The 22906-nt window shown below is 35.6% G+C and overlaps 1 protein-coding gene across 2 annotated transcripts in view; it reads left to right on the forward strand.

Annotated features, from left to right (window-relative positions):
• LRRK2 (leucine rich repeat kinase 2) overlaps positions 1-22906 on the forward strand; it is a 223726-nt gene that overhangs the window by 97732 nt on the left and 103088 nt on the right. For both annotated transcript variants that reach the window (XM_040233495.1, XM_040233496.1), the window contains exons 27-33: positions 4310-4496; positions 5594-5775; positions 10939-11168; positions 11581-11708; positions 13283-13501; positions 16816-17017; positions 17595-17683. In XM_040233495.1, the coding sequence (XP_040089429.1) occupies positions 4310-4496; positions 5594-5775; positions 10939-11168; positions 11581-11708; positions 13283-13501; positions 16816-17017; positions 17595-17683 (1237 nt within the window). The remainder of the gene's footprint in view (positions 1-4309; positions 4497-5593; positions 5776-10938; positions 11169-11580; positions 11709-13282; positions 13502-16815; positions 17018-17594; positions 17684-22906) is intronic.

A 22906-nucleotide genomic window follows, 5' to 3' on the forward strand; every position in this document is an offset into this window, starting at 1 on the left:
ATTCAGTATCACAGTAATCCAAGTCTATGCCCCAACCAGTAACACTGAAGAAGCTGAAGTTGAATGGTTCTATGAAGACCTACAAGACCTTTTAGAACTAACACCCAAAAAAGATGTCCTTTTCATTATAGGGGACTCCAATGCAAAGGTAGGAAGTCAAGAGACACCTGGGGTAACAGGCAAATTTGGCCTTGGTATACGGAATGAAGCAGGGCAAAGGCTACTAGAGTTTTGCCAAGAGAACACACTGGTCATAGCAAACACCCTCTTCCACCAACACAAGAGAAGACTCTACACATAGACATCACCATATGGTCAACACCAAAATCAGATTGATTATATTCTTTGCAGCCAAAGATGGAGAAGCTCTATACAGTCAGCAAAAACAAGACTGGGAGCTGACTGTGGCTCAGATCATGAACTCCTTATTGCCAAATTCAGACTAAAATTGAAAAAAGTGGGGAAAACCACTAGACCATTCAGGTATGACCTAAATCAAATCCCTTATGATTATACAGTAGAAGTGAGAAATAGATTTAAGAGAATAGATCTGATCGATAGAGTGCCTGATGAACTATGGATGGAGATTCGTGACATTGTACAGGAGACAGGAATCAAGACCATCCCCATGGAAAAGAAATGCAAAAAACCAAAATGGCTCTCTGGGGAGGCCTTACAAATAGCTGTGGAAAGAAGAAAAGTGAAAAGCAAAGGAGAAAAGGAAAGATATAAGCATCTGAATGCAGATTTCCAAAGAATAGCAAGAAGAGATAAGAAAGCCTTCCTCAGTGATAAATGCAAAGAAATAGAGGGAAAGAACAGAATGGGAAAGACTAGAGATCTCTTCAAGAAAATTAGAGATACCAAGGGAACATTTCACGCAAAGATGGGCTCGGTAAACGACAGAAATGATATGGACCTAACAGAAACAGAAGGTATTAAGAAGAGATAGTAAGAATACACAGAAGAAATGTACAAAAAAGATCTTCACAACCAAGATAATCATGATGCTGTGATCACTCATCTAGAGCCAGACATCCTGGAATGTGAAGTCAAGTGGGCCTTAGAAAGCATCACTACAAACAAAACTAGTGGAGGTGATGGAATTCCTATTGAGCTATTTCAAATCCTGAGAGATGATGCTGTGAAAGTGCTGCACTCAATATTCAGCAAATTTGAAAAACTCAGCAGTGGCCACAGGACTGGAAAAGGTCAGTCTCCAACTAATCCCAAAGAAAGGCAATGCCAAGAATGCTCAAACTATCACAGAATTGCACTCATCTCACACGCTAGTAAAGTCATGATCAAAATTCTCCAAGCCAGGCTTCAGCAATACTTGAACCGTGAACTTCCAGATGTTCAAGCTGGTTTTTGAAAGGCAGAGGAACCAGAGGTCAAATTGCCAACATCTGCTGGACCATGGAAAAAGCAAGAGAGTTCCAGAAAAACTTCTATTTCTGCTTTATTGACGATGCCAGAGCCTTCGACTGTGTGGATCACAATAAACTGTGGAAAATTCTGAAAAAGTGGGAATACCAGACCACCTGACCTGCCTCTTGAGAAACTTATATGCAGGTCAGTAAGCAACAGTTAGAACTGGACATGGAACAACAGACTGGTTCCAAATAGGAAAAGGAGTACGTCAAGGCTGTATATTGTCACCGTGCTTATTTAACTTATATGCAGAGTACATCATGAGAAACACTGGACTGGAAGAAGCACAAGCTGGAATCAAGACTGCCGGGAGAAATATCAATAACCTCAGATATGCAGATGATACCACCTTTATGGCAGAAAGTGAAGAGGAACTAAAAAGCCTCTTGATGAAAGTGAAAGAGGAGAGTGACAAAGTTGGCTTAACGTTCAACATTCAGAAAACGAAGATCATGGCATCTGGTCCCATCACTTCATGGGAAATAGATGGAGAAACAGTGGAAACAGTGGGTGACTTTATTTTGGGGGGCTCCAGTATCACTGCAGATGATGACTGCAGCCGTAAAATTAAAAGATGCTTACTCCTTGGAAGGAAAGTTATGACCAACCTAGATAGCATATTGAAAAGCAGAGACATTACTTTGCCATAGGTCCATCTAGTCAAGGCTCTGGTTTTTCCTGTGGTCATGTATGGATATGAGAGTTGCAGTGTCAAGAAAGCTGAGCGCCGAAGAACTGTGGTGCTTTTGAACTGTGGTGTTGGAGAAGACTCTTGAGAGTCCCTTGGACTTCAAGGAGATCCAACCAGTCCATTCTGAAGGAGATCAGCCCTGGGATTTCTTTGGAAGGACTGATGCTAAAGCTGAAACTCCAATACTTTGGCCACCTCATGCGAAGAGTAGACTTATTGGAAAAGACTCTGATGCTGGGAGGGATTGGGGGCAGGAGGAGAAGGAGACGTCAGAGGATGAGATGGCTGGATGGCATCACCAACTCAATGGACATGAGTTTGAGTGAACTCCGGGAGTTGGTGATGGACAGGGAGGCCTGGCGTGCTGCGATTCATGGGGTCGCAAAGAGTCGGACACGACTGAGCAACTGAACTGAACTGAATTACACTATTCTTCAGACACCATCTTCAGGTGTACATTTCCAGTGTTTATATGTATTTCTTTAAATTTATTCTCTTGTTTCACAAATGAGCATGTACTTGGCCACCTTTAGGCTCCAAGCTTAAAGCCAAGAGGCATTACCTTTGAACAACTTGACAACTGTCAATTTTGTCTCAGTCTCATTGTTGGTCATACATATGTGTCCTGCCTTTCATATAGTCAAATTAATTTTTTTTTGCTTTCAACTTTTTATAAAGTAACTAGAGCAAAATCTAATATCATTTACAAAGTAGAGCAAAAATGTTGCTTTATACATCTGAATCTTGGTCTAGCAGATCTTAGAATTAATTTATCATGCTTCAAATATGTTGGGTGAAAAGAATCAGTAACAGTAGTAAAAGTCCAGGCAACCTTTTACATAGTCAAATATACCACAGTTGCTATCTTTAGTCTTTTTACACATGTAAACTTATATGTGACATGTGTTTTCCTGCTGTTTCTTACAAACTTTGTTTCCTTGGTGGCTCAGATGGTAAAGTGACTGCCTGCAATGCAGGAGACCTGGGTGTTTAATTTCTGGCTTGGGAAGTTCCCCTGGAGAAGGAAATGGCACCCCACTCCAGTACTCTTGCCTGGAAAATCCCATGGATGGAGGAGCCTGGTAGGCTACAGTCCATGGGGTCGCAAAGAGTCGGACATGACTGAGTGCTTCATTTTCTTTTTGGGTAGCTATTCCTGCATGAAAGCAACAAATTTTCATTGAGGGCCTTCTGTATATAAGATATCATGCTCAGTGTTATGATATATTTCACATTGAGACAAGCTGGTAATAAACTTGAGGACCTGACCTCTGAAAAATCTCTCCAGATTTGAATGAGATTGAAAAGAGAAATGGAAGCTACATATTTGTGAATCTTGTATAGAAGGCAGGAATTTTAATGACTGTTTTTGCATTTGTTGATTATGATTTCACATGCATCGTAAATGTTTGTAAAATATGATCTTTCATTCTGATTGACATTTTTATATTTCTGAAGTAGGGAAATTAGACCTCAATTTAGTTTTTATTGGGCTTTATTTAAATGTTCCTATTAAGACATGCCTTTTTTTACCTACCACATATACCTTTACATATACAAAAAAACCACACCTGTGTACTTATATATGTTTTTTTTTTTAATTTTCTTTTCATTAATTTCTTTTAACTGAAGCATAATTACTTACAATATTGTGATAGTTTTAGCTATACATCAAAATGAATCAGCCATGGGTGCCCATGTGTCCCCCCATTCTGAACCCCCTACCCTCTTCCCTCCCCACCCCATCCCTCTGGATTGTGCCAGAGCACCGGCTTTGAGTGCCTTGTTTCATGCTTCGAACTTGCACTGGTCATCTTTTTACATATGGTAACGCATATGTTTCAGTGCTGGTCTCTCAAACCATACCACCCTTGCCTTCTCCCAGAGAGTTAAAAGCTTATTCTTTACATTTGTGTCTCTTTTGCTGCCTTGTATTTAAGATTGTTGTTACTGTCTTTCTAAATTCCATATATATGCATTAATATACAGTGTTGTTTCTCTTTCTGACTTGCTTCTCTCTGTATAATAGGCTCTAGTTTCATCCGCCTCATTAGGACTGACTTAAATAATATTAGTTTTAAAATTATATCTTCTTCTCACTGTGCTGAAAGTTGTTTGTGATGTCATTTCATGTATTTAGGAAATACTCATTTGATTTTTATTCTCGATATTGTATTGTTTCAGCCTGCGGTCCTTAGATATGAGCAGCAATGATATTCGATATCTACCAGGTCCTGTGCACTGGAGATCTTTGAACTTAAGGGAACTCTTGTTTAGTCATAATCAGATCAGTATCTTGGACTTGAGTGAAAAAGCATGTGCATGGTCTAGAATAGAGAAACTACATCTTTCTCATAATAAACTGAAAGAGGTAAAGAAATCATATTTGTTTAAAATTATTGCCAATTTGAAAAAATGTGCTTTTGTAATGTCTGTTATCATAGATGATCATTTCAAAATCTGTTAGTTGATACTTCTTACTTTTTGAGTAAGATCTAATCCTACCCTGAGGTAAATGGGTATACTAACATGCTTAATTTCCTTAAGGATTGCCTTTTTTACTCTCTTTTATTTTGAATATATATTTATATATGTTTAATTGCAAATACATGGAATGCTTTAATTGTGTCAATTTACCATGAAATCTCTGATCTGTTAACAGACTCTCAGACATGCTGCATTTCTCCAGTTTCACCAGGCTATGTATAGCCTTTGTTCTTCAGCTGACATTGTTTTCCGCATTCTTAAATTTCTGTATTCTTCCATCATACTCCCCCAGCCCCTCACCCAAAGGGACCAGTCTTTATTATAAATCTGAAATTGACTGTTCATTCATCCCAGAAAACATATTTTTTGCCAGCTTCAAGCCTATTGTCTATAAAAGCCAAAGAAAGTAAAGTGTCTAAAACCATGAGGTTCCAGGATAACTCTGCATAGTTTCGGTACCTAGCTTTTTTGCATCAGATTACTGTTAGCTATTATAAAAATAATGAGTATTACTTAAAAATTTGGAATATTGCAATTATTATGCCACCTAAGGTTTAAACATTTAGTTGTATTTTGAGAATATTAAGTTATATGTAAATTTGTGATGATTAGATCTTTGGTTTTGCTGAAGAACATAGTGAGAGGGAATAGCCTGAAGCCACCGATGATTGGATTTGGATACATATAAAAAAAATTCTTGTTGTGAAGTGATGAAATATGCTTCCAAGGGAGAATGGGTTTTAAAAGATTATTAAAAAATACCATAGATTGTTTTGGGTAAGTCCTTTATATTTATGTTTTCAAACATTTTTGATGGAAACTATGACAAACCTTTGGAAAGTTTTAGAACTCTGTTGGAAGACTACAGTTTGCTCATAGATTCTCTGAGCGTCTCTTGTTTTCTAGTAGCATCTTGTTTTTTTGGTAGCACACTTTTCTTACTTCCCACCAACAGTGTTTGCTCTTTTTTATTTCATTAAGATTCCTCCTGAGATTGGCTGTCTTGAAAATCTGACATCTCTTGATGTTAGTTACAACTTGGACCTGAGATCCTTTCCCAATGAAATGGGGAAATTAAGCAAAATATGGGATCTTCCTTTGGACGAACTGCATCTTAATTTTGATTTTAAACATGTAGGATGTAAAGCCAAAGACATCATAAGGTTAGATAATTTTATTTTATTTTTTTTAACTGAATTTGTTTCTGATGTCCTTTTCTGGTTACTTTGGTGGGTATATAGTTACAGTTCATAAAAAAGAATGTATAGGACCATCTAGCATGATGTACTCTATGTGATTTGCCTTTTACTTAGTGAATGGATTTATTTGGTGCCACTGCAGAGCTTTTTATTTCCTCCTGGCCAAGTTAAGGTTGAGAAAATTACTTCTCCTTATTATGCTTTTCAGTAGAAAATGGACTCTAAAAGGAAATTATTAATCTTTGTTCTCTTATTACCAATTATCAATCTGAAGAAATAGAGCAGAATATAATGGCTTCTCGATCTGGGTTTCATGTGAGAAGGATTTATCATATATCTATTATATCTTAAAGCATTATAGTTACTTAAAGGATATAAAATTACTTCTGTTTTGCCTATGAAGCTGATAACCTACTCAACTTGATCATTTTTGAAACCACCAAAACTTTCAAGTATGCTTGTTTCTGATTTTATACTTTATGAGCTTCGTTAATAATGAACTTTATTCTATTTTTTGTTACCATTTGAGCATGTTAGTCTTGTTACCTACCCATAAAATCGTGTTTTTATTTCCACAAACTGCTCCTATCTATATTTATCTTACAGGTTTCAACTCAGTTATCACCTCTCAATGTATGCTTGACTTGCCTATAATATCCGCTGTGTTTACTCTCCGTTTCATTCGTGGCACCAAACACAGAGTCTGGCATACAATTAATAATTGTTGCATTATCAGTGAACTTGTAGTTCCTAATTACCTAGTTATCTAGTTACCTAATTCTCTTCCTTAAATTTTCTTAATTTACATTTAACTTTCTATTTTATGATCAAAGTGTTTGTCAGCAGCTATGCTAAAAAACACTACTCCTCATCCTACATAATTATTTCCCATGATTTTCCTTCCTGAAACTGGAAAAGATGCTCATATAAAATTTGTTCAATTCTTACTAAATGTTTAGTTGTAAGAAGTTTTCAGAGTATTATGCTATCAAGCTACTATGTAACTTAAATATTTTTAAACCTTTTAAACATTTTTAGAGAGAACATAGACCTGGAATAATTTAGAAATTGTAGTTCTCACTTGCTTCTTTGAAGAATGACAAAGAATGGTGAAGTCTTAATAAACAGATATTTGGAACTTTGATTTTCTTGTTTATTGGTGATCCAGATTATCAAGAATGTTCCTCAGAGTCCTATTAATTGTGAGAATGAATCAGTTAATATTCCCTAAGATTCACATATGATTTAGTTTACCATTCTAATTTTGAACTGTGGCAACATTTTAACATAGTTAAATGTATTTTTCTGTATCCATTTTATTTTTGAGAACATTTACATGTTCTGTTAATTTAAAGGTGGTATTGTTAGCCACTTGCAGCACTTCTAGTAAGTTTCAATTACTTTTGCATTAAAATTGTTAGGAATAACAACATATTATCTGCTGATAGTAAAATCATTTATGTGTATCAATGTAGTTTAATCAATATGCTCTTCCTTTCTGTGTACATTATATGTTGCATGTACAATATATATGAATATATACATTATGTATACCATATATGAATACATGTACCAAATAGAACCTCACTATCAAGGATGAATATAACAGTATGCTTGTATACTCTACCTTGATGTTTTTGATATTTTTTGCTGGAATATAATTGCTTTACAATGTTGTGTTAGTTGCTACTAGAGAACATTGTGAAGCAGCTATATGTATACATATACCCCCTCCCTCTGGAGCCTCCCCCTGCCATTCCACCCATCTAGGTCATCATGGAGTTGTGCTCTGAGCTCCCTGTGCTATACAGCAGCTTCTCGCTGTTGTAAAAATGGTAGCATATGTATGTCAATACTGCTCTCAATTCGTCCTCCCTTTCCTTCCCCACCTATTTCCACAAGTCTATTCTCTGTGTCTGTGCCTCTATTCTTGCCCTGCAAATAGGTCCATCAGTACTATTTTTCTAGATTCCATATATATGCATTAATATATGATACTTGTTTTCCTCTTTCTGACTTACTTCACTTTTTATGACAAGCTCTAGGTTCATCCACATCAGTTCAACTGACTCAGTCTCATTCCTTTTTATGACTGAGTAACATTCCATTATATATATACCACATCTTTACCTATCATCTATTGATGGACATCTCGGCTGCTTCTATCTCCTGGCTATTGTAAATACTGCTGCAAGGAACATTGGGATACATGTGTCTTTTTGAGTTATAATTTTCTGAGGGTATATGCCCAGCAGTGGGATTGGTCCAAGGCTGAACCAAGAAGAATTAGAAAATATAAAAGACCAGTCGTAAGTAATGAAATTAATACTGTCATTAAAAATCTTCCAGCACACAAAAGTCCAGCACCAGATGACTTCCCAGGCAAATCCTGTCAAACACTTAATGAAGAGCTAACTCTTATCCTTTTAAAACTTTTCCAAAATATTGCAAAAGGAGAAGCACTCCCAAATTCATTCTTCAAGACCACCATCACCCTGATATTTAAAGCAGACAAAGATATAGCATAAAAAGATTCCTTCTCCAGGGAATCTCCCCTGAGTCAGGAATCAAACCTGGGTCTCTTGTATTGCAGGCAGATTCTTTACAGATGGAGCCACCAGGGGAGACCTACCAAAAAAAAAAAAAAAAAAAGGAGAAGAAAATCATAGACCAATATCGCTGATGAACATGGACACAAAAATCCTCAACAAAATACTAGCAAACAGGATCCAGCAACAAATTAAAAGGATCATATATCAGATCAAGTGGCGTTTATCACAGGGATGCAAAGATTCTTTAATATATGCAAATAAATCAATGTGGTATACGATATTAACAAATTAAAGAATAAAAATCATATGATCATCTCAATAGATGCAGAAAAAGCTTTTGACAAATTTCAGCACCTGTTTATGATCAAAACTCTCCAGAAATGGTCGTGCTGCTACTGCTGCTGCTAAGTCACTTCATTTGCATCCAACTGTGCGACCCCATAGACGGCAGCCCACCAGGCTCCTCTGTCCCTGGGATTCTCTAGGCAAGAATACTGGAGTGGGTTGCCATTTTCTTCTCCAGAAAATGGGCATAGAGGGAACTTATTCAACATAATAAAGGCCGTATATGACAGACTCACAGCAAGCATCATTCTCAGTGATGAAAAACTGAAATCATTTCCCCTAACATCAGGAACAAGACAAGGATGTCCAGTCTCACCATTTATTCAACATAGTTTTGTAAGCCCTCACCATCGCAATTAGAGAATAAAAAGAAATAAAAGGACTATAAATTGAAAAGGAAGAAGTAAAACTGTTTGCAGATGACATGTTACTATATACAGAGAATCCAAAAGATTCTACCAGAAAACTGCTGGGATGTTATCAATGAACTTGGTAAAGTTTCAGGATACAAAATGAATGCACAGAAATCTCTTGCATTCCTATACACTAGCAACAAAAGAGTAAAAAGAGAAATTAAGAAAGTAATCACATTTACCATCACAACAAAAGAATAAATTACCTAGGAATAAATCTACCTAAGGAAGCAAAAGAACTATACTCAGAAAACTAAAAAAACACTGATGAAAGAAATCAAAGAGGATACAAACTGATGGAAAAGTATACCATGTTCTTCTATTGGAAGAATTGATAGAGAAAGGATTGATAGAATTGATAGAAAATTAATATACTACACAAAGCAATCTACAGATTCAGTGCAATCCCTATCAAATTACCAATGGCATTCCTCACAGAATTAGAACAAAAATTTTTATAGTTTGTATGGAAACACAAAAGACTCTGAAAAGCTAAAGTCATCTTGAAAAAGATAAATGGGGCAGGAGGAATCAGGTTCCCTGTCTTCAAACTATACTACAAAGCTATATTAATCAAAACACTATAATATAGTACTGGCACAAAAAGTAGAAATATAGACCAGCAGTACAGGATGGAAAGCCCAGAGATAAACCCACATATTTATGGTCACCTAATCTATAACAAAGGAGGCAAAAGTACAAGTCAAGAGGCAAGAGAAAAGATAGCCTCTTCAGTAAGTGGTGCCGGGGAATCTGGACAGTTACATGTAAAAGAATGAAATTAGAATCCTACCTAATATCATATAAAAAAATAAACTCAAAATGGATTAAAGACTGTTAACTGTAAAACTCTTAGAGCAAAACATAGGAAAAATACTCTTTGACATAAATCACAGCAAGATCTTTTTTTGACTTAGCCCATAAAATAATGTCAATAAAAACAAATAATTGGCCCTAATTAAGCATAAAAACTTTTGCACAGCAAAGGAAACGATAAACAAGATGAGAAGACAACCCTCAGGATGGGAGAAAATATTTGCAAATGAAGAAACAGACAAAGGAGTAACCTTTAAAATATACAAACAGCCTGTGGAGCTCAATATCAAAAAATCAAACAATCCAATAAAAAACGGGTGAAAGATCTAAATAGACATCTCTACAAAGAAGACATACAGATGGCCACAAGGCATATGAAAAGATGGTCAGTATCACTAATTCTTAGAGAATGCAAATCAAAACTACAATGAGGTATCACCTCGCATCAGCCAGAATGGCCATCATCAAAAAATCTATAAGCAATAAATGCTGGAGACGGTGTGGATAAAAGGGAACCCTCTTACACTGTTAGTGGGAATGCAAATTGGTATAACCACTGTGGAGAACATTATAGAGGTTCTTTAAAAAACTAAACATAGATCTACCTTGATTCTTTATCCTATGGGCTTTGTAAAATTTTATGCTTTATAATTTTTAGAGTTTTATTTGTGATATTTAAAGAAATTGTGTATGTGTTTTATATAAAATTTTAATGAGTATTACAAATATTTTGATACTTTGATTCTTTCTAGTGTCATTATATTTGATGAGACTTCCAATCATTATCAGCTAGACCAACCAACATCGCTAACAAAGTAGATGTATTAACAATGCATTGAAAGACACATGCATTATTAAGTTAGTATGAGTTATGTGCTCTTTTGCATACTGCACATTATGACATTTTAATATTTAAAATAATTCAGTGTGTAAGAATTCACCTATAGCCTAAGTACACTGTTAAGCAGTTTATTATTTTATTTTTGTTTTTCAAATACCAGGTTTCTTCAGCAGCGGTTGAAAAAGGCTGTGCCCTATAACCGAATGAAACTTATGATTGTGGGAAATACTGGGAGTGGCAAGACCACCTTATTGCAGCAATTAATGAAAATCAAGAAATCAGATCTTGGGATGCAAGGTGCCACAGTTGGCATTGATGTGAAAGACTGGCCCATCCAAATAAGAGGCAAAGGGAAGAAAGACCTCATTCTGAATGTATGGGATTTTGCAGGTATTTATTTTGCTAAAATTTTTTATTCAGATATCTTTTTAAAAACAAGGATTTAAAAACTGAATTTTCTGTTCCAATACTGTAGAGACCTGATGGATCATATGGAATTATTCCAAAGTCATTTATTTCTCCTAATTCTTCCCTTGCCCCCAGAATGGAGAAGCAATGGAAGGAAATGTTAGGAACCAGCACGTGTCAGCTGAAGCTACATAGCTGACACATAAGCAAGAAGTTGTCAATCCCTAGTAAAAACCAGTGTAATCTTGTAGCTATTATCTTTTGATTGTTTCTCTCTCTCTCTTTTTTTTTTTTGTATGGTAAATAGTGGGTAGTGCCACCTAACTTTATTTTTGAAGGAGAGAATTCTTGTCTATTCTCTGGAAGACTGAAAAGTTCTCCAATCTTTATTTAGGTCGTGAGGAATTCTACAGCACTCATCCTCACTTTATGACTCAACGAGCCTTGTATCTTGCGGTGTATGACCTCAGCAAAGGGCAAGCAGAAGTTGATGCCATGAAGCCTTGGCTTTTCAATATAAAGGTGATATGATCTAAAAATTTGAAAATAGAAAATATTTCATGGGTTTTCTTATTGTATATAAGGTGATTTATTTGGGGCAAATAGTACCAATCAAACAGACTTTTCAAATACTTTTTTGCAAGAAAGTTAGAAGCACTTAAACTTTGAGTTAGGAAATTTTTAGGAGTAGTTAAGTTGTGACATGAAAATAGTATGTTCTATGTTAATGAAAGGTATAGAAATTTGAAGCCCTTTTCATCTGTTAAAAATGAGAATATATGTTAGACTATTTTTTATATTCTTTTTTATTTTATTTTATTTATTTATTGGCTGCACTGTGTGGCTTGCAAGATCTCAGTTCTCTGACCAGGGATTGAACTTGGACCATGGCAGTGAAAGTCCCAAATCCTAACCACGAGGCTATCAGGGGGCTCCCTGGTATTATTACTTATGTGTAATATAAATTTCCTTAATTTAAAATAAACTGTAGTAAGAAAAAGAAGTAATCTATGTATTACCAACTGTGTCCTCAGAGGCAATTTAGTGTAAAGTCCTGTGAGACTTACAGTTTTAAATGGTCCCAGATGAATATTATATTTGAAATTTTGCAACCTTTCCATTTTGTCTCTTGCTGTTAGATATTTCTTCATGTATATATGGTTTTAAAAATATGTGCCTTTTTAGAATTGAGACTAAAGTAAAAATGAATGGCCATTGAATAATGCTCTAGTGAGCTCTTCTGTGAGGCAAATCTGAGCCACCAGGGAAGCCTACTGTTAAGAGACATTTCTAAGTATAAAGACAGGCCAACTTAAAAAATATCCGTGGACACACGCTTGACTTTAGACAATACATTAGAATATGTAATGAATCCATATACCTTTTCCAAAGGAATACCCAAAACAGAAGTAGCAATAAAGTTATAAATGACAGTCATCAATCAGATGAAATAATTTAGATGAAGTTTTTCTCTCTCAAAGAGATGGGGATTGGGCAAGTGGTCAGGAAGGAAATACAACGTGCTTTTAACTTTGTATGAAAGATAATGTTCAGTTCCACATTGCTGAACATAGTTCTGTTTTTGCCAAATAAATCCTCTACTTCAAATTACTGTCCAAATGCTTTATTACTTTAGTGACTTGTTTTTTCTTTGTAGAAGCCACACTGAACTACTATAATATGAATTAATGAGCTTTAATTCACAGATAAGGAAGAGAAAATATAAAACAAATTGTATTACTCTGATATTATTTGGGTGTTATTAAATATTATTTTATCTAGAAGCCCAAAGCACACTTAAAGAATAACCCATTTTAGGCACAGAAGAAAGAAATGTGCTATTACTGTCACATGGACTGCCTGAAAAGTGACAATAACTAGATTAAGAAGGAGCATAAAAATGACTTTTAAAAATTTCTTAAGTTTAATTTGTTCCCTTAGGTTTAAGGAAGGGAAAACAGTTGTCATTTTCTTCTTGAAGTCTTTTGAATTCTCATTTCGACTCTAGTGAATTTCGTAGAAAGTGAATATCAGTGGAAATATAAGCAGTCTTGATTTTTAAAACAAACACGAGTGTTTTGTATCTTCCCTCATAGGCCCGTGCTTCTTCTTCTCCTGTGATTCTTGTTGGTACACATTTAGATGTTACTGATGAGAAGCAGCGCAAAGCCTGTATCAGTAAAATTACCAAGGAACTCTTGAACAAACGAGGATTTCCTGCAATACGAGATTACCACTTTGTGAATGCCACTGAGGAATCTGATGCTTTGGCAAAACTTCGGAAAACCATCATCAATGAGAGCCTTAATTTCAAGGTAACATGGTTCATTGCCTACCCTAGGTGGTAGATAAATATAATTTATTAAGTTTTACATTCTGCAACTGCTAAGGAATGTCAGCAGTCTTGAGAAGAGAATAACGATCTTAAATGTATGGGGTTTTCTTAGCTGTTAGCATTATTCAAGTCCTTTTAATTTTGAAATTATTTATGTTAGACTTAATTTTGAACTCACAGAATTGGGAATTAGAAATAACTGAGGATCCTGAGAGAAACTAAAAGGATATCTGAGAGGCTGAGAGAATGTTCCTTAGAGAATCTGGGGACATGTTTTTGATGCCCTTTCTCTCCCAATGTCCTATAGTAGTGATTCAATCAAAAGGGTAAAGATGGATGTTGGGGCCTTGGAGTTATCTTTCTTATATTTTCCTTTGACTGTTCTGCTCCTTTTGGAGTTCCTGTTTTATGTTCATCTTGGTCTTTGTTGTCCCTTCACGTCTTTGTCACTGTGATTCTCCCTTTCAAATATTTTTTTTCTTCACTATTGAGAGAAGGCTCTTTCATCTGGTCACCACGGTCACTAATTTGGTTTTCAACAATGTGTAAGCAATATTCTAGTTCATACAAACTTTATTTTAAGAGTTATGTTTTTGACTTACGAAGTTTTTCTTTCTGGTAAGACAAATATAGTTCATAGAGTTCTTAAAACACAAATAAATTGGTTAACAAATGCTTGCTTTTAATACAAAAGAGAAAGAAATTTTACCTGGGCTCTACAGATAGCAAGGGGTAAACTGTACTGAAAAACACTTTGAATAGTTCAATATGACAAACACAATAGTGGATGTCACCGTTAGTCTCTATTGGTTTAGCTCATTAGTACTAATGATCAAAGCTGTGGCTTCTAACAAGGGTCTTGTTTTGCCCGGACGGTCCCAGTGTAATTATTAATTGTGTCTCACCACATTCTCAGAAGCATTCCAGTTTGGATGATGAATTACACGGTCACCTTGGTTATAACACGTTGTCCAGTTAGCTTAGTTCTGTTCCATTTCCACAGATTATGCTCTGTCCAAAACTTAATGAGCCATTTATTTATAAGTGTGCTAGTCTTTGTGGTGCCCAGAGAGAGAATTTGCACATTTATATCTTTCCACACATTTATCACAATCAATAAAAGCTTTTACAAATGTGGGTCAATGGAGTTTTATGTTAGAAGAATAAAATATCATTTATCTCTAGTTTTTGCTACTCTTTTGTGAGACATACGATTAAAGAATGATATGACTTTTAAGAAACAAATGCACCAATTTAATATATTCAATTAAATATCCTCTTTACCCAGGGAGTTTCCTTTTGAGACTATATCTGTACTTACAGAACTTTGCTGTTACTTATAATATTTTAATAGCTTCTCTTTTATCATTGATATCAGACCATTTATCATATTTTAAAAAAGAATTCTTAAAGTATGAGTTTGTTTTGAGAAAATCTGAATTTAGTTGAGGAAGTCTATGAAAAGAGTAGTTGATTCATCAAGCTAGACTGGTACTACTTTAGGCTAATAGCAAGTTAGACCAGTTTACTGGCAATAAGACCAGTCTGCTTTCTGCACTTGTACATGAACTCTGAAGGCAATACCGGATGAGGAGGTTAAAAACAAATGCTTTGAGAAATGGCATTATTATTTGAAGGAAGGTATATATTGCAAATGGATGCATCATTCTGTTATATTGGTTTGAAAATTCAATTGGCTGCTTTGCAGAATAGTGATTCAGATGACCCGAAAACAATAAGCCTGCCAGAACTTGAATATTCTTTCCTCCCTGAGGTGCCTCAACCTGTATTCAGTCAGCAGCTTTTAATCTACTAGAAATTTTTGTGTGGTCTTTCATTTCTTTTTCATCTTTTCCTTTTATCTTGATCTTTTCTAATCTTTGTGTGTCTCACTCTTATTAACATGTGTCCATGCAGAGTTTAGAATAAAAGCTTTCTGTTTTTGACTATTGGTGACCCGATGATAAAGGTTAAAGGCAGTAGGACAAAATAGAAATCAGTGCCAACAATGTCCCTCTCAGGCTTGTCCAGCCCCTTAGCAGAGTGGGATCCTTTGCTCACCCTGTAATCCAGCCCTGTAAAGTCCATCCCTTTGTTACTTGACTACTGTGTGAACTCTTGTTTACTTTTATATGTAGGTTTCCCTTCTTGGGTTAAACGCAAACTTCAATCTGAAGTTCTGTTGTATCTTAATTTATAAATGATGAAGAGAGGGAATATGAAAAGTGGAGGTTAGTGAAATTATATTTAATTTTCTGGTTCAAGGGGTACCTCAAAACAATCTTGGCTGTTTGGAAGTAAATATGTAAGTAATGGTTACGGCTGCTATAAATTAGGTTCCTGAAGGATCAAGTTAAGAGTAGAAAAAGAACAAGTATAAAGTGTGTGTGTGTGTGTGTGTGTGTGTGTGTGTGTGTGTGTGCAGGTATAATAAACCGAATTTCTATTTGTAATAAGTTGAAGAATTCAAGTAGAAATTTTATTCTTTATTGTCAAGAATATATTCATGGGTTGAGAAATGAGGAGAGTTTGCCATCTGGTGGTTTGCAAAGGCATTTACTATTATTAAAGTTGTATTTCTATTTAAAATTAGATTTTTAAGAAGAAAAAATGTTTAGAAATATTTTTATTACAGAAACTCTCATATAAGATCATTCTATTAAAATTTTGTTTTTAATTAGATTCTAAGTATAAGAGACCCCAAATCATCCTCTCATATAGAATCATTGGGGTTTAGATGATTTTTTATTTTTCCAAGTTCAAGTCTCCATGAAAAAGCATAGCTTAATGAGGAAATTTCATGTCTGTCTCCAGACTTCACTCTTGATATGTACATCCTACTAATATTACATTTTGCAAATAGCAAGAACAAAATGTAGTTTTACTTTGGGATGTGGATATATTCATCTAAAAAATAAAGTCCAAAAGCTCTTACAATCCTGACTTTTATGTTAGCATATCTATTATCTGTAGATTTAATGTCTTAGAAAATAGTAGGTCCTTTACTTAAGGTTAATGATTTGTCCTGGATTTCGCCATGAATTTTCTGAATACCTTGATAATTATTTCCATACAATGTTATTTGATAGCTCTTTCCAAATTGGCTTCTGTGTTCATTTTTTTTTCTTATTTTAAGGTAATCTTATTTATTTCTCATGATTTAATTAGTTTTACATTGCATCTTGATTTATTAAAAATAATCATTTTCTGAATGATTAGCACAGAATTTACCAACCACCTGACACATAGATGTATAAAATGGATTTTTACAGCTTGTCATCTGTAATTTCATAGATCCGAGATCAGCCTGTTGTTGGGCAGCTGATTCCAGACTGCTATGTAGAACTTGAGAAAATCATTTTATCAGAGCGTAAAAATGTGCCAATTGAATTTCCTGTAATTGACCGGAAACGATTATTACAACTTGTGAGAGAACATCAGCTGCAGTTAGATGAAAATGAGCTTCCTCATGCAGTTCACTTTCTAAATGAATCAGGTTTGTTTATTACATATTTTTTCAAAGTTCTGCAGTAGAGTTGGTGAAAATGTATCTGAACCTTGTATAGGATTTACATTTAAAAGAATATTGACAAAATTCTTTAACAGGTAGCTGATTTTTTTTTCTTTTTGAAAGATCATCATGTGTACTGATGTTGAATCATATATTATGTCATAAGAGAAAAATTTAGAAATTATCTGACGACAGTAGTGGAAAAAGTCTCTCAGCCAGAGTTAAAACATGTGGATTCTAGAGCTTGACTGTAGTATTCAGGAGCTCTGAAACTCTAAGTTCAAGCTATATCCTTCATAGTATCAAGTGAATTTAGTGTATGTGAAAGTTATTTGTACACTCGCAGGAGAATTATTATTGTGATGGTTTAACTTGGCACTTGGAGAATCAATGGTTGACTGAGATGAAAGCTAGGATGCCCTGGTTCTGGTCTCAGCTCTGACCCCAACAATGCTGAAGTTTTCTAATCTGTAAAATGAGGAGACTGGGCTAGATTCTCTCTGAAGCCCCTTGATATTTTCATATTCTAAATTCCATGTTTCACTTTTGATTTTTCCTACAGGGGTCCTTCTTCATTTTCAAGACCCAGCACTGCAATTAAGTGACTTATATTTTGTAGAACCCAAGTGGCTTTGTAAAGTCATGGCACAGGTTGGTATATTATACTTCTGAGGCATGGGGGTAATGAACTTCAGGTGACACCTAGAGTACTGAGCTTTATAGAGTTTGTGTTTAGTTAAGGTAGAAACTCCAATACTTTGGCCACCTGATGTGAAGAACTAACTCATTGGTAAAGACCTTGATGCTGGGGAAGGTTAAAGGCAGGAGGAGAAGGGGACAACAGAGGATGAGATGGTTGGATGGCATTTCACTAACTCAATGGGCATGAGTTTGAGTAAACTCTAGGAGTTGGTGATGGACAGAGAGGCCTGGTATCCTGCAGTTCATGGGGTCACAAAGAGTTGGGCACAACTGAGTGACTGAACTGACTGAAGATAGAAACTACTGTGAATATAGAAAATGGTAGAACAGTTTGTGTAGAAGACTGTATAAAGAAGAACTTCGTGGAGGAGGAGAAGATATCTTAGAATTTAATGTCTTTGTTTTCGATTCATAGACAGGGGTTTGTGTCACTCTATTCCATAGTGCCTTTCTAGATCCAAGAAGTTTTTTTTTTTATGCAGTCGTCTACAGAAATTGTTCTTCCATTTTCTATATTCACAGTTTTTTGGCTTGTTTACTGATATAATCAATTGAATGAAAGCTTTGTGAAAATCTCTGGGGTAAATAAGTATGACAAAATTGGGTAGATGAGCTTGTGAAACCTCTGTCTAGACAACATGTCGGGAAATTTTGACTCTTCAGTGGAATATAAAACTCTGGGCTTCCCTGGTAGCTCAGATGGTAAAAAATCTGCCTGCAATGCAGGAAACTCAGGTTTGATCCCTGGATGAGGAAAATTGGCCTGGAGAAGGGAATGGCTACCCACTCCAGTATTCTTGCCTGGAGAATTCCATGGACAGAGGAGCTTGGCAGACATAATTGGACTGATAACGCTATGAAACCTCTGTGTAGACAACTAGGAGGGAAATTGTGACTTTTCAATATAATAAAAAACTATAAGTTCTTAGCATTTTGAAAAGTGGTTATGAGTGTCTATATTTCATATGGAAAATGATTTCTTCTATCACTAATAATCAGTTACCAACGAGTTTATATTAATTAGCTACCATAATCCTCTCTGTTGATTTGCTGCAGAAAACCACTCAAACAACACACTAGCTCAGGGTTTCTCAATGTCAGCCCTATGGACATTATGGGGCAGGTAATTCTTTGTTGTACACTGTAGGATGATAGAAGCACCTTTGGCCTCTACTCTCTAGATGCCAGTAGTACTTTCCCAGTATGAGAAGCAAAATGTGCCCAGACATTTCCAAATATTTTAGGAAGTACAAAATCATCTTGGGGAGGATGACTGTGTCTGGATGAATCATGAATTGAAATGAGCTTGGGGAGGGAATCACCAGCATGTGTACTCACTGGCAGCTATTTTTCTTATAATTTATAGTTACTAAAATGTATCTTTTTAAATTAGAAATCTCTTTTCTAATTAACCATAATGTTAATTAAATCCCTTCAGATAATCTGAATGATAGTTCCTAAATTTCTTTTTTTTCAAAAATTATTTATTTATTTATTTATTTTTGGAGGCTAATTACTTTACAATATTGTATTGGTTTTGTCATACATTGACATGAATCTGCCACAGGTGTACACGTGTTCCCAATCCTGAACCCCCCTCTCACCTCCCTCCCCATCCCATCCTTCTGGGTTATCCCAGTGCACCAGCCCTGAGCACCCTGTATCATGCATCGAACCTGGACTGGCGATCTGTTTCACATATGATAATATACATGTTTCAATGCCATTCTCCCAAACCATCCCACCCTCGCCCTCTCCCACAGAGTCCAAAAGACTGTTCTATACATCCCTGTCTCTTTTGCTGTCTTGAATACAGGGTTATCATTACCATCTTTCTAAATTCCATATATATGCGTTAGTATACTGTATTGGTGTTTTTCTTTCTGGCTTACTTCACTCTGTATAATAGGCTCCAGTTTCACCCACCTCATTAGAACTGATTCAAATGTATTCTTTTTAATAGCTGAGTAATATTCCATTGTGTATATGTACCACAGCTTTCTTATCCATTCCTCTGCTGTTGAACATCTAGGTTGCTTCCATGTCCTGGCTATTATAAACAGTGCTGCAATGAACATTGGGGTACACGTGTCTCTTTCAATTCTGGTTTCTTTGGGTGTGTATGCCCAGCAGTGGGATTGCTGGGTCATATGGCAGTTCTATTTCCAGTTTTTTAAGGAATCTCCACACTCTTCTCCATAGTGGCTATACTAGTTTGCATTCCCACCAACAGTGTAAGAGGGTTCCCTTTTCTCCACACCCTCTCCAGCATTTATTGCTTGTAGACTTTTGGATTGCAGCCCTTCTGACTGGCATGAAATTGTACCTCATTGTGGTTTTGATTTACATTTCTCTGATAATAAGTGATGTTGAGCATCTTTTCATGTGTTTGTTAGCCATCTGTATGTCTTCTTTGGAGAAATGTCTGTTTAGTTCTTTGGCCCATTTTTTGATTGGGTCATTTCTTTTTCTGGAATTGAGCTGCAGGAGTTGCTTGTAGATTTATGAGATTAATTCTTTGTCAGTTGCTTCATCTGCTATTATTTTCTCCCATTCTGAAGGCTGTATTTTCACCTTGCTTATAGTTTCCTTCATTGTGCAAAAGCTTTTAAGTTTAATTAGGCCCCATTTGTTTATTTTTGCTTTTATTTCCAATATTCTGGGAGGTAGGTCATAGAGGATCCTGCTGTGATTTATGTCTCAGAGTGTTTGCCTATGTTTTCCTCTAGGAGTTTTATAGTTTCTGGCCTTAGGTTTAGATCCTTAATCCATTTTGAGTTTATTTTTGTGTATGATGTTATAAAGTATTTTAGTTTCATTCTTTTACAAGTGGTTGACCAGTTTCCCCAGCACCACTTGTTAAAAAGATTGTCTTTTCTCCATTGTATATTCTTGCCTCCTTTGTCAAAGATAAGGTGTCCATGGGTGTGTGGATTTATCTCTGGGCTTTCTATTTTGTTCCATTGGTCTATATTTCTGTTTTTGTGCTGGTATGATACGGTCCTGATGACTGTGGCTTTGTAGTAGAGCCTGAAGTCAGGCAAGTTGATTCTTCCAGTTCCATTCTTTCTCAAGATTGCTTTGGCTATTTGAGGTTTTTTGTATTTCCATACAAATTGTGAAATATTTGTTCTAGTCCAGTGTTCCTGCCTGGAGAATCCCAGGGACGAGGGAGCCTGGTGGGCTGCTGTCTATGGGGTTGCACAGAGTCAGACACAACTGAAGCGACTTAGCAGCAGCAGCAGCAATTCTATGAAAAATACAGTTGGTAGCTTGATTGGGATTGCATTGAATCTATAGACTGCCTTGAGTATACTCATCTTCACTATATTGATTCTTCCAACTCATGAACTCGGTATATTTCTCCATCTATTTGTGTCCTCTTTGATTTCTTTCACCAGTGTTTTATAGTTTTCTATATATAGGTCTTTTTTTTATTTAGATTGATATATTCCTAAGTATTTTATTCTTTTCCTTCCAATGGTGAATGGAATTGTTTCCTTAATTTCTCTTTCTGTTTTCTCATTGTTAGTGTATAGGAATGCAAGGGATTTCTGTGTGTTGATTTTATATCCTGCAACTTTACTATATTCATTAATTAGCTCTAGTAATTTTCTGGTGGAGTCTTTAGGGTTTCTATGTATAGGATCATGTCATCTGCAAATAGTGAGAGTTTTACTTCTTTTTTTCCAATCTGGATTCCTTTTATTTCTTTTCCTGCTCTTATTGCTGTGGCCAAAACTTCCAAATCTATGTTGAATAGTAGTGGTGAGAGTGGGCAGCCTTGTCTTGTTCCTGACTTTAGGGGAAATGCTTTCAGTTTTTCATCATTGAGGATAATGTTTGCTGTGGGTTTGTCATATATAGCTTTTATTATGTTGAGAATTAAGCTGTGAAGCCATCTGGTCCTGGGCTTTTGTTTGCTGGAAGATTTCTGATTACAGTTTCCATTTCTGTGCTTGTGATGGGTCTGTTAAGATTTTCCATTTCTTCCTGGTTCAGTTTTGGAAAGTTGTACCTTTCTAAGAGTTTGTCCATTTCTTCCAAGTTGTCCATTTTATTGGCATATAGTTGCTGATAGCAGTCTCTTATGATCCTTTGTATTTCTGTGTTGTCTGTTGTGATCTCTCCATTTTCATTTCTAATTTTATTGATTTGATTTTTCTCCCTTTGTTTCTTGATGAATCTGGCTAATGCTTTGTAAATTTTATTTAACTTCTCAAAGAACCAGGTTTTGGCTTTGTTGATTTTTGCTATGGTCTCTTTTGTTTCTTTTGTGTTTATTTCTGCCCTAATTTTTAAGATTTCTTTCCTTCTACTAACCCTGGGGTTCTTTATTTCTTCCTTCTGTAGTTGCTTTAAGTGTAGAGTTAGGTTATTTATTTGACTTTTTTCTTGTTTCTTGAGGTATGCCTGTATTGCTATGAACCTTCCCCTTAGCACTTCTTTTAGTGTCCCACAGGTTTTGGGTTGTTGTGTTTTCATTTTCATTCTTTTCTATGCATATTTTGATTTCTTTTTTGATTTCTTCTGTGATTTGTTGGTTATTCAGCAGCATGTTGTTCAGCCTCCATATGTTGGAATTTTTAATAGTTTTCCTCCTGTAATTGACATCTAATCTTACTTCATTATGGTCAGAAAAGATGCTTGGAATGATTTCAATATTTTTGAATTTACCAAGGCTAGATTTATGGCCCTATCCTGGAGAAGGTTCCATGTGCACTTGAGAAAAAGGTGAAATTCATTTTTTGGGGGGTGAAATGTCCTATAGATATCAATTAGGTCTAACTGGTCTCTTGTATCATTTAAAGTTTGTGTTTCTTTGTTAATTTTCTGTTTAGTTGATCTATCCATAGGTGTGAGGGGGGTATTAAAGTCTCACACTATTATTGTGGTATTATTAATTTCCCCTTTCATACTTGTTAGCATTTGTCTTACTTATTGTGGTGCTCCTATGTTGGGTACATATATGTTTATGTAAATCTTCTTGGATTGATCCTTTGATCATTATATAGTGTCCTTTGTCTCTTTTCACAGCCTTTGTTTTAAAGTCTTTTTATCTGATATGAGTATTGCTACTACTGCTTTCTTTGGTCTCTATTTGTGTGGAATATCTTTTTCTATTCCTTCACTTTCAGTAAGTATGTGTCTCTTGTTTCAAGGTGGGTCTCT

The sequence above is a fragment of the Oryx dammah genome, unplaced genomic scaffold (assembly GCF_014754425.2).
Source record: "Oryx dammah isolate SB20612 unplaced genomic scaffold, SCBI_Odam_1.1 HiC_scaffold_29, whole genome shotgun sequence".
Lineage (NCBI taxonomy): Eukaryota > Metazoa > Chordata > Mammalia > Artiodactyla > Bovidae > Oryx > Oryx dammah.